At 43.2% G+C, this 12,739-nt stretch overlaps 1 protein-coding gene across 1 annotated transcript in view; it reads right to left on the minus strand.

Annotated features, from left to right (window-relative positions):
• Positions 1 to 449: 449 nt before the first annotated feature.
• PGPEP1L (pyroglutamyl-peptidase I like) overlaps positions 450 to 12,739 on the minus strand; it is a 49,806-nt gene continuing 37,516 nt past the window's right edge. The window contains exons 4-6 of the mRNA XM_054043164.1: positions 4,228 to 4,344; positions 1,554 to 1,780; positions 450 to 618 (exon numbers count right to left, since the gene is read on the minus strand). Of these exons, the coding sequence (XP_053899139.1) occupies positions 450 to 618; positions 1,554 to 1,780; positions 4,228 to 4,344 (513 nt within the window). The remainder of the gene's footprint in view (positions 619 to 1,553; positions 1,781 to 4,227; positions 4,345 to 12,739) is intronic.

Consider the following 12,739-nt stretch of genomic DNA (forward strand, 5'->3'; position numbering starts at 1 on the left):
AAGCTATACGAAGTCTACCTGCATATCGGACAGCAGGAACAAACTTTCAAAGTGCTTTTTAAAGCAATTTGTATCTTGACATTTCACAAGTCTTTGGGGTTTGGGCAAGGTAGCCTTTTAAATACCATTTTCTTGAGAATTTTCCTTTTATCCTAAATCAGAAGCAAATTTGTTACCATTAGCAAGATAAATCACCAGTCACTGGCATTCCCCTAAAAGATTGTTTACATTTCTTCCTTTGTTTGTAATTTGTTTTACTTGTTTTTTATGTAATGAAAAATTTGCTAAAGTTATTGTAGGATTTTGGAACATATTTTAATTCTGCCCTCCCATGCTATGTAATTTTTGTTTGTTTTTTGTTTTTAAATCTTAAGGGTTGCCTCAGAGGAAGGTTAAAATAATTTTAGTGTATTCTGAGAAACTTGCATGTCTTCTGTGAACCATCCTTTTTATTCATTCTTTTCCCCACACTGCTTTAACATCTCTAAGATAATTATTTGTAGTGCTTTTCCTAGAAAGTCTGCAGTTACCAATTTGGATAATGGCGGCACATGTATAAAAGCTGCTCTTGTATTACCATAATACAGAGAGATATAATAGGTATAATCACAGATGTACCTACAACATTAAAAAAAAAAGGCAGAATTAAGGAAAGCTAAACTTTGATTTAATTAAACACAGTTTAAGTAGTTAAGCCAGATTTGGTTTATGTACTTTGCATTAGGAAAAATGGAAATTAAAAAAAAAAAAAAAAACACTTTGAGAAACAAACATTCCTTGAGTGCTGGCTTGATTTGATGGACACCCACTTAATAGCGTTTGCAAAATAAAAATCATTATACATGCATTGTTTTGTGAGATCACAAACTAAATTAGATTGGAAAATTACCCAACTGTACGTATGTATGTACACACACACACCTACCTACAGCCCCACTTCCCAGCCCCCTACATAAAAGTAGCACAATTTCAAAAAATGTTGTGTGTGTAAGATACTCGCTGGATAAATTCTTCCCTTTTCTCGTATCACATCACTCCGAGACCCAAACACTCTGAAAATAAAAACTAACTAATTTTGACCTTCAAGAATCCTGGTTTTTGTTTGTTGTTTTAAAGATTGGTTAAAGAATCACATTAAAAAATTTGTTAGTTGCCATAGACACCTTTTTTTTTTTAAGAAAAAAATTTAAAATGAATTTGTTTATTCTGAAGGCTGCTCATTCACCTTTTGTCCACCTCGCTCCGTTTGGACAATGAAAGTGAATTAAAGTCAAGTGGCTAGTCAGAATCAGTTTCTCATTATCTTGCACAGTGCTGAAAAAATTGGGTCACGGTCATATTTTGTTTTAAAAATCATTTCTACTGGAATTTACAAATTCAAGGAAATCTTTCTATTGGCCTTACTTTTTGTGCAAATCATCAGTCTAAATTTTCAGTCCCTTGTGTCCTTTTCACACCTGTGACTGTTAACTTTAAGTAGATATGTGTATTGGTGGGGGAGCAAGTACTTGTAATGATTCTTGAATATCCTCTCCCACTAATAATGTATTTACCTTCCTGCATCTCTGGAAAAGACGATATCAATCCCTTCCACCGAAATGTTTTTCCAGAGAGTTTTCATATTAATCGCGGACTCAATCTTTTCTGGGCCATCTAACAGACAACAGCCATCTTCTGGGCAAAACCCACGAACATCCATCTCTCTGTAGCCTTTGTTCTTCCCACACTGTTCAAGGATGATTGCTTTGGAGGATGAAGCAAGTCCAATGTGAACAGTGAGCTGTTTTTTTGCCCCCATCAGAGTGAATAACAGGAAATGAAAATGACAGACCTGTTTTTAAAAACATCCAATGCAGTAGCGCCAAGCAGTTTATGAAATAGCAGCTCCAAGGTGGAGTGTCTTACTTATGGCTCCTCTTTACAGAAAACGTAGATGACCCTTTGTAATGCAGAACAAAATTGGACTTTCGTTGTTTGTTTTATCTAGTCAGATTAGGAAACCAGCACAAGGATATATGCAGCCCCTTCTTGTAACTCACAGCAGTTCTTTCCACTGTTCTGCATACAGCGCCATTGTTAAAAGCTAAAGTATTTCCTCATTAGTATATGCATCGAGTTGCACCAATTTTCATCATAAATCTTTAGCTGACACTTTAAACTGCACCTCCACAATCTTGTCTGACTTACACAGACACTTTGGGGAGTTTTTAAAGACCCACTCCAGATTATATTGCCCTCAGGACAGAGAAGCCTCTTAATCAAGCTATCGGTCAGCAGCTTTTTATTCCAAATAAGTAGTTTTCCCAATTAAGCAAAGGAGGATTTTTTTTAAAAGCCTCATTTTAAAATGACAAATACTCTATTGGATGAAAGTGCTGGAATAAGAGAGACTTTCTGTACTTCAGCTGTATTTCTTCCTTTAGAGCTGAAATCCTGAGTTTCTTGCACACCCAAAACGTCATTAAATAGAAGTTTTGGATGCACAAGGATTGCAAGATTTGGCCCCAAATCTATTTATCAATGGGTTGTAGGCCAGGACTATGTTATGCATAGTTAAGCACCATATATATTTTATATCATGCTCCTCACTATATCAAAGTGTCATTTAATCATTTGACACCAGATAAATGCATCACTATTAGACAGAAGTTGTTATTTATGTTCCTAATTCTCATTAGGTGCTCCTGATTTAAAAGTTGGCCTACTGAGAGGAACATGCTTTAGTGGGGGTAAAATACACATTTCATAACTATTTAAAAAAAGATTACAACTTTACCAGTCCATGTAATACCCCAAGATTCAATAATGAACTATTTTCTTTTCTAATTTTTTTTGTGTAAACATTTTTTCCTAGCAGTGATAGGTATATAACTGATACAAATTTATTCCACAAAAACATTGTTAAAAAGCCTGACATTCTGTGTTGATCTAGTTTCCTTTCATAAGAGGAAGATTTTTTTTTATGGGGATCCAGTAAAAACCAAATTAAACAGTTGCCCAAAATGTATCTAAGGTGTGTACATTCACCTCTTGAACAATAGCTGTTTCTTTAAACTTCTCAAACATTCATGTGGTAGATTTCTTACTCTGATATGTAATGAGTAATGGTTAGCAGTCATCCTGTCCTGTAAGGCTACACACTCTAATACCCTGATGATGAGCATCATCTAAGAACCTAGATAGATGACTAGGTACTGTGGGTGTAGGAGATGTTTGTTTAGCACGTAAAGGGCTCTCTTCAGCTGTCATTTGATTGCTGTGAAGGAACCAAAGGATTCTGTATCAATGCACCACCACCACCCCATCTAAACTAGATACAGCAGAGAAATATTCCTCCAACACCCATGCATTCTCAGATGTGCATGCCCATCTCCCCATGTATTTTTCCATGTTTGTTTTTCTGAGCTTAAGTTAGCTACTGTCACCTAATCCAGCACTTCACCCTTTTTGCTCGTTGCCCAGAGCTACACTGGCTTTGTTCACACATTCAGCTACCTCTGCGACAGCTCACACTCCGAACAAACAGGCATTGAGTCTATCTGTGGTCTGGCTAAGGTTCGCTTTTGGGTCATGATCTAAATGCTCTTTCCCTCTCCATCAGATCCTTGGTAAGAGCTGTCAGAAGCCATTCTAGCAACTGAATGACTTCTTTTGGGAAAGACCCTCCTCATGCAGGTTGCCAGCATAACTATTTCCAGTGGTGTAGCTCACCAGTGGCTCATGAAGACTTTGGTGATGGTCCACAAAATGGTTCTCATATTATTTCACTCAGTAAGAAGTTGGGAGGAGAACGTGAGATCATGTAAGGGCTCTGTCTCTGATGAAGTGGTTCACAGAGTGAAAAATATAGAGGATCGTTGGCACTAATATTCTTGGTGGCTATACTATGAAAACACTCCACAGCAATGTCCTTCAAAGACCTGATTGTCCATTTTGCCTGTCTCAGAGGGATACAATTATATCCCATTGCTCACTATCGCTTCAGGTGGTTGGAAGATATTACCCTTTATTTCGTGTGCTGAAATGAAGGAGAGGTTTTTAAAGCTCAAATGGGTTTCTTTGGTCCATCTACCCTACCTCTCGGCACACGCTCAGGAGTTCCACCCTCCTGTTTTTTTCTGACTATGTCTAGTGGGCAAGCTGTATCCACCTTCTGAACAGACACTGTATTATTTGGTTCAATTTTAATTTAAGCAAAAAAAAAAATTCAACTATATAATTACTCACTAGTGGTTGAGGAGTCCCCCATATCTTACAGACGAGCTCCTTTGCTTTTTGGTAAGACACTGGCAGTTGCATGATGTGTAGATCTATGTTTTCACCAAGGCCTAACTTGCACATCTCCTGTACGTAGAAAGAAGCAACACAGGCTTGAAAAGCATTAGATTGTCTCAAAGGGCGATGTGAAAAATCAGACTTTGGTCCAATTCAGAGAGTATATTGCAATGCAACATATCTACCCTAGTGGTTCCCAAATAGTCCATGGACAACTCCCCTAGCATTAATGATTGTGTGGACCATCTCTCTTCCTCCTGATAACCAAACATCTATTTGGCAAAAAGCAATGGCTTACAGGAAAAAGTTACCTTAGGAAAATATTTAATATATTTTAGCTACTTTTAAAGTGATTTAGCCACTGGAAACGAGGAGAAGAACTAATAACATGTGACCAGCCATCTCTGTGGACCATTTGTGTAATGTATATCATCTCTCTCGCTCAAGAAAAGGACCTAGGGGTTACAGTGGACGAGAAGCTGGATATGAGTCGACGGTGTGCCCTTGTTGCCAAGAAGGCTAACGGCATTTTGGGCTGTATAAGTAGGGGCATTGCCAGCAGATTGAGGGACGTGATCGTTCCCCTCTATTCGACATTGGTGATGCCTCATTTGGAGTACTGTGTCCAGTTTTGGGCCCCACACTACAAGAAGGATGTGGAAAAGTTGGAAAGAGTCCAGCGGAGAGCAACAAAAATGATTAGGGGGCTGGAACACATGACTTATGAGGAGAGGCTGAGGGAACTGGGATTGTTTAGGCTGCAGAAGAGAAGAATGAGGGGGGATTTGATAGCTGCTTTCAGTTACCTGAAAGGGGGTTCCAAAGAGGATGGATCTAGACTGTTCTCAGTGGTACCAGATGACAGAACAAGGAGCAATGGTCTCAAGTTGCAGTGCGGGGGGAGGTTTAGGTTGGATATTAGGAAAAACTTTTTCACTAGGAGGATGGTGAAGCACTGGAATGGGTTCCCTAGGGAGGTGGTGGAACCTCCTTCCTTAGAGGTTTTTAAGGTCAGGCTTGACAAAGCCCTGGCTGGGATGATTTAGTTGGGGGTTGGTCCTGCTTTGAGCAGGGGGTTGGACTAGATGACCTCCTGAGGTCTCTTCCAACCCTGATATTCTATGATTCTATGTGCAACTTATGAAAAATGTTTTATAAACCTTGATATAACCAACACTGTCCCTTCAGAGGACTTGAGAGCCAAACTTCTACTTCTGCTGAGACACACATCATACAAAATTCCCACGAGGATATCTAGTCCAACTTCTGCCAAGGCAGCATGCTCCCTTATGCTGTTTTCTAGGGCTTATTCTAGTTTTAGGTGCTTTGGACAAAGAAGAATTACCTCACTGTCGACAAGGAAAAAGGTTGGCCGTGGGAAATATCCCCGGTTTATATGCAGCTTCATTTTATTAATAGCAGAGAGTTGTAATCAAATAGGCTGTGAGAGGTGGCCATATTTGTTGTTTGATTACTTATTTCAGGCTTGTTGATTTTATCAGTGCAAGAAACCCCAGCTGTAATGGACAAGGTTTCCCTGGACTGTGGAACATCTGCCTAGCTGCTGTAGGGGGTTCCTCAATATAGGGAAATGGCACCTATTGGGATGGGATTCTCCTTATGCTTTGCCTATAAAAGACATGAACCCCAACACTTTCCCTGAAGAATTTGGTTTCTTGCTCTGGATTTGGGGTGGGAGAAATAATGGAACCATCTAAAAAGCTAGATTGGAGGAGGGACCAGCCAACCTCAGAAGACAAAATGAGGCAATAGTCATTGAAAAGGGCATCCAGAAGATTCGTAAGGATTCATATGTTAGAAGGGGAGAAGGGACCATTATGATTAACCAGTCTGATCACCTGTACTCTGCAGGCCATAGAACTTCCCTGAATGAATTCCTATTGGAAGCAGAAGCATATATTTTAGCAAAACATCAATCTTGATTTAAAAATTGCCACTGATGGAGAGTCCACCCTGATCCTTGGTAAGTTGTTCCGATGGTTAATGCATGAATCTTGGGGGGATTCTTGTCAGGACAATAGGGCTTACAGGCAAGGGAGCAGGGGAGTGGTTGGTAAGCCATGAAGGTAGGTCTCCTGTGGGAAGTAAGCATCTGCAGAGGGAATCTGTTCTGTGTTAGGGAAGGGTCTGGTTGGAAACTAGATGTGTACTGGGAAGAGGCATGGTGGGAGAGCATTCCGGTGCCTTTAAGGGAAAGCGGACCTGTTTCTCACTAGGGTCACTTGCATGGAAGGAGCCCAGGTCTCAATTGTGTGGACTGGGAAATTTGCCCTTGAACACTGGCTTCCTAAATAAACTATTCCAGTTTTCTTGTCAGCGGAAACATTGATTAGCTGTGCTCAATAAACGATGTGACACGAGCAAGGAAACAATGCCTGTGGGGAAGTAAACACATTTAGAGAACACTGCCAGCCCTTTTTCCTCTGGGCACTGACAGTCTTTGAGAGGCCGTTGTATCCTCTTTGCTTAAGAATGCAGTGCTGTGTCTCTGCTTCCAAAAAAATAAAACCCGAGCCAATTTACGATTAGTATTTTATTTTTTAACGCATATTTAATTTGAATATTTAATGAGATTTTTCCTCTTTTAACTGCAAGGCATGGGTAATGTGACTGATCGTAACTTCTTTGTAAGGCATGGGGACCAAAAATAAATGTTAAAGCTGCTGCTGTCATTCACCTCTTGAACTCTTAGTTTGAATTATAACTGACTAGGCCAAATTCATTCCTGGTATTGCTCCACCTATATCAATGGCGACACACACAGGCGTGAATTTGGCCCGTAGTTTATACAGGAGGAACTCTGATCAGCAGCAAAGTGCTGAAGACTGTATCGGGGACAGAAAGGAAGAGACAATCTCTGTTAGATCCTAAATAAGTGCTTTATTATTATTTAGGCTGATCTACACTACAGATTTAGGTTGATGTAAGCCGCTTTGTGTCAACCTATCTGTGCATGTATCTATGCTCAAATTTCTTTGGATGACGTACACACCCTGTTATGGCAATGCAATAAAACCATCTCCTCAAACAGCGTGAAGCCATGGTCAATCTACTGAGGTTAGTGGAGTGCTAATGTAGGTGCTGTGTGACCTGTGTGAACCCTAACAGTCCTCCAGCAGCTGTCCCAGAATGCCACATTCCCTGTGACATTGACCGCTCTGGTCTCAGTTGTAAACTCTGCTGTCCTGGAGACTGGAAACTACCCCCTCACCTCCTTTCAAGCCTCCTGCTTGTTTTTAAAATGCCTTTTCCTGGTTGCCCAGAGTGGCAAGCACACCTAGCAGCTCTTCCTTTTTCTGTGCAACCGTCCAACCAACAGGCTGGCCCCACGCAGTCCTGCCAGGAGTAGATAGGAGGTATTGGATCTCCTGGGCCTGTGGTGAGAAGAGGCTGTGCAGGCACAACTATGGACCAGCCATAGTAACGTGGACAGATATGAGCAGTGTGTGGGGGGGAGGCAGGCAAAGGGGTATGACCGGGATCAGCAGCAGCGCTGTGTGAAAGCAAAGGAACTTGGCTAGGCATAACACCAGGCCAGGGAAACCGATCGATCTAGTGCTGAGCCAGAGACCAGCCGCTATTACAACACACTGCATGTCCTACTTGGTGGAGATACCCCCAGTACCCAGCACAGCACCACAGATACCTCTGAGGAGTCCCAGACAGAGACCCCTGCTGTGAACAGTGAGGCGGAGGAAGAGGGGGAGAGACACGGCAGGAGGCTGCAGCCATATCACGAGCCAGGACCTGTTTGAGACTGCCCCAGGCTAGCCAGTCCCTCCAGGTGAGCATGGATGAGCCTGATGAAGGGGAAGGGACCTCAGGTAAGTGTGTGCATGTGTCTTTCCTTACAATGTTTAAATTTAAGGATGGCGCCCAGCCCATGCCCCCTTAACAAGGCAGAGGTACTGACTTTTAATTGTTTTATTCATATTAGAAGAGGTAGAGGTCCAACAAAGAGAGGTAGAGTTGGCATGTGCTTTTCATTCTCCTGTAGGGTTAAGCTGGGTGTGAAGGAGGGGCATGTGGAGCAGTTTGTTTATGTACATGGGGATGTCCCTTTCACCCTCCTGAGAATCTCGATTAAACTTTCATAGAGATACTCTGCAATCCTCTCCCAAAGGTTTGTACGCTTTCTAATAAGGAAGGCTGCCTTATTTCTTCCTCCACGGTAGGTCGCTTTTCCACACCACTTTGCGATGAGTTCAGCTGGCACCCTTGCAGTAAACAAGTTAGTGACATATGAGCCTGGGTGGCTTTGGCATACCAAACAGCAGCTGTGTGCTCTGTGCTTTTGTTACCCTCATCAGCTAAAAGCACCACTGCCTGTGGAAAACAGTGCCAATATTCAGTGCCCTTTGCTCATACCTGGGGAATCCGGACTGAAATTGTATTGCTTCATGCAACAGAAATCCTTCCCCCTCCCCCAGCCCCTGGTAGGCCATACTTACTGTAGCTGGGGCTTTGTCTCACAGATGTTATGCAGGGCACAACAGGCAGCTATAACCAATCTAGCCAGTGCACAACATCAGCATCCCTTCAGTCTACAAAAAGCACATTCGAGAATCATTCTGTGCCTGCTGAGCCGTTAGTTGAATCTTTCCTTGTGTTGTTGAGGTGGCCAGTGAATGGCTTCATGAGCCCAGGAGAGCAAGGGATAGGCTGGGTCCCAGAATCACTACTGGCATTTCAATATTCCCAAAGGTAATCCACCACTCAGGAAAGAATGCCCCTGCTTGCAGATGTCTGAAAAGACCTCTGCTGTTAAAGTTGCACACGTCATTCACCTTCTCTGACCAGCCCATACTGATAGCAGTGATCCACCAATGCTTTGCACATCTGTACAAAAATAGCCCTTTCTATGGTATTCTATGGCAAGGTGGGCAGGTGTCAAAATAGGAGTATGCGTGCCATCAATCACCACACCACAGTTGGGGTCTCCATAGGTGCAAATCATCCACAACGTCCTGCACATTGCAGAGAGTCAGTCATGCACAGCAGGAGACAATTAATGACCCTACTCACTTGCCTGGCAGTGGCCCCAACTTTGGGTTTTTCAACTCCAAAATGATTTCCCACTGACCAGCAGCAATCCAGCATTGCAGGCTTCCACAGTGTGATCACCATTCACTTCTCTGCTGTCAATGCAACATTTTTCTCGTGTCCCTGCACGGGAGGGCTGGGGTGAGCATCCAAAAGTTATGCAACCACTGCTAGTCATCCCAGACCTGCATTACAATGCAATCCCACCAGCCAGCGCTCATTTCACAGGCCCAGAAATACCGCTCTCATCCATGAACACCGACAACCTTGGATTGTTTTTCACTGTCAGTGAATTCTCATTGAATAAATTGCCATGTGCCCCGTTGATGTGGTACTTCCTGCAGGTCCGCAAATACAGGAAAATCGTGTTCTGTACTTCCAATGTTCATGAGAATAGTGCAGAGCTCTGAGGGCTCCGTGCTTCTGTCAGAGATGGTGGACACTGAAATTTGTCCCCAGGTTTGTGGGATTCTTTTTTTTAAAGTGCAGAAATTAAGGGATATGGATGGTATTAGGGGATGGAGAAATTGCATGCTGGGAATTTGACCCCTAGCTCCCAGAGATCCCTGGATCATTTCTATCCCACAACACATTGGGAAAATTTCCCCAAAAGCATTGTGCCAGATGGCAGCATGTGGCACTCTGATACTACCCATGGTGCACTGCACTTTGCACTGACACAAGTATACCAACTTTGGTGACTGTACGCCAGTGTAACTTGTGTTGACCAAAGTTTGTAGTGTAGACATGGCCTATTTCTGTATTACTATAGTTCCTTATAGCCCTAGTCATGGACCATGACCTCCATTGTGCTAAGCATTGTCCAAACACAGAATAAAAAGACTGCCCCTGCCTCAAAGAGCTTACATCTTAGTATAAGGCAGGGGTCGGCAACGTTCAGCACGCGGCCCGCCAGGGTAAGCACCCTGGCGGGCCGGGCCAGTTTTATTTACCTGCTGACGCGGCAGGTTTGGCTGATCGCGGCCCAATTGGCCCGGGACGGTGAACTGCGGCCAGTGAGGGCCGCGATCGGCCGAACCTGCTGCGTCAGCAGATAAATAAAACTGGCCCGGCCCGCCAGGGTGCTTACCCTGGCGAGCTGTGTGCCGAACGTTGCCGACCCCTGGTATAAGGCTATGTCTACGCTACCACCGAAAGTCGACCTACGCTATGCAACTCCAGCTACGTGAATAACGTACCTTAGGTCGAGTTACCGCGGGGTCTACACCGCGGGGGGTCGACGGGAGAAACTCTCCCATCGACTTACCTTACTCTTCTCGTCGGGGGTAGAGTACAGGGGTCGACTGGAGAGTGATCTGCTGTCGATTTGGAGGGTCTTCACTAGACCCACTAAATCGACCACCGGTGGATTGATCTCAGAGCATCGATTTCAGCTGTAATGTAGACCTGCCCTAAGACAAGAAACAACAGATGGATACTGACAGGGAGTACAGTGAAACATTGAGACACTATTGGTCAGCATATAGGCTGTGGTATCCACACCACAATGGCTTAACTGTTATCAAGTTTTTGTACGCATTATCACAAAGGAATGTTTTGAGGAGGGATTAGGAGGAGGATAATGAGGTTTGTGGATGTTTATGGCGCGCTCCTCCCAAGAGTGAGGAGCGGTGTGGGAGAAAGCACAAAGGTACTTCTTTGAAAAATTAAAAAGTGGGCAATGGAGGATGGCCTCATTGGCCAGTTGAACACAGAAATCTGTTCGATTGGGTGCCGTGTGGTTAATGATTCAGGGGAGCACTGCCCAAACTTGCCAGAGTTCTAGCTGACTGTCCTATGAAACGCCATGCTATAAGAACAGAAACAATAGTAATCTAGGAAGAACGTGTGAGCTCAGGTGTAGCAATTATAAAATGGGTCAGCTTCTGTGTTAGCAGGTACCTTGAGCTTTAGAAACCTCGTGATACTGTCATGGACCATAATTTGGAATACTGGGAAGTTCTTACATAATTAAATATTCACAGGGTGCTGTCCTAGCAGCTTATTCCTCAAATTCAATCTGTTTTCAAATAGAGAAAGCCGTGCTGAGATGTTATCCTTCAGATACTGACTTTTTTTTTTTTTTTAAGAGGACACTAGTCATTGAGCAAACCAATTTGTAGGGCTACCTATTTACTAAGGGCTTGTCTATATGAAAAGTTGCAGCAGTTTAACTGAAGTTGTGATTTTTAAACAGACTTAGTGAAAGGGCGTTGTGGACACTCTTATTTTGGTTTAAACCAGTAGTTTACTGTAAATCGATTAGAAAAAGGCTTAAAATGAACCAAAATAAGCCACTTTTAATTAAACCAGTACAAATTTATGTGCAGACAAGGCCAAAAGCAATATTGTTAGCCCTGTACAATATGGTTCCCAGGATTGTGCCAATTCCTGGTGACATGGACTAGATTTTTCTCAATAACGCACATGCATTTCTGTGCACAAAATCGGCAACAATGTAAGCATACAAATAGTCAAAGAGGGGAAGCAGGATAGTCTAGAGCAGGGGTCGGCAACGTTTGGCACTCGGCTCGCCAGGGTAAGCACCCTGGCAAGCCAGGACAGTTTATTTACCTGCTGACACGGCAGGTTCGGCCGATCGCTGCCCCCACTAGCTGCGTTTCGCCGTCCCGGGCCAATGGGGGCAGCGGGAAGCCGCGGCCAGCACATCCCTCGCCCACGCCGCTTCCTGCTGCCCCCATTGGCCCAGGACGGCGAACCGCGGCCAGTGGAGGCCGCGATCGGCGGAACCTGCCGCGTCAGCAGGTAAATAAACTGACCCGGCCCGCCAGGATGCTTACCCTGGTGAGCTGTGTGCCAAACGTTGCCGACCCCTGGTCTAGAGGTTAAGGTACTAGGTTAAATTCTTGATTTTGCCGCAGGCTACCTATGTAACACTGGAGAAGTCACTTAACCTATCCTCTGCCTCAGTTCCCTTCCTGTAAAATGGGAATGATACTTTAGTCTTGTGAACCCCCTCTTAAAAATGAATATTTCCAGGGATTTTCTCCTTTATCTGAGTGTAAATTATAAAAGCAGTGATCTTGGAAATATAAGATTTGTTTGTGTGACATGTTTATTACACACTATGTATTATTATTAATTATTATTTATCATTACAGTATTTTTATTGCATTATGAAAACGGCAACACTCTTCCAAGATCTCACTTTCGTAGCTTGTATCACTTTGAATAAGCCTGTTATAAGACAAGGCTCTTATGTTTCATCAAGGAGTATCAGATGTGAAACAGCATGAAGGTATTTAAGAAGCCAACTCAGAGTTCCTCCTACACAAGCATTCAGGTCTTGAGCAGTCCAGGCAAACAACGCACACTTGTTCTTCATAATAATTTTAAAAACAATACTAGCTGCCTATTTAATTTTAAAAACAGCAAAAAA

Source organism: Malaclemys terrapin, chromosome 10, assembly GCF_027887155.1.
Source record: "Malaclemys terrapin pileata isolate rMalTer1 chromosome 10, rMalTer1.hap1, whole genome shotgun sequence".
Taxonomy (NCBI): Eukaryota; Metazoa; Chordata; order Testudines; family Emydidae; genus Malaclemys; species Malaclemys terrapin.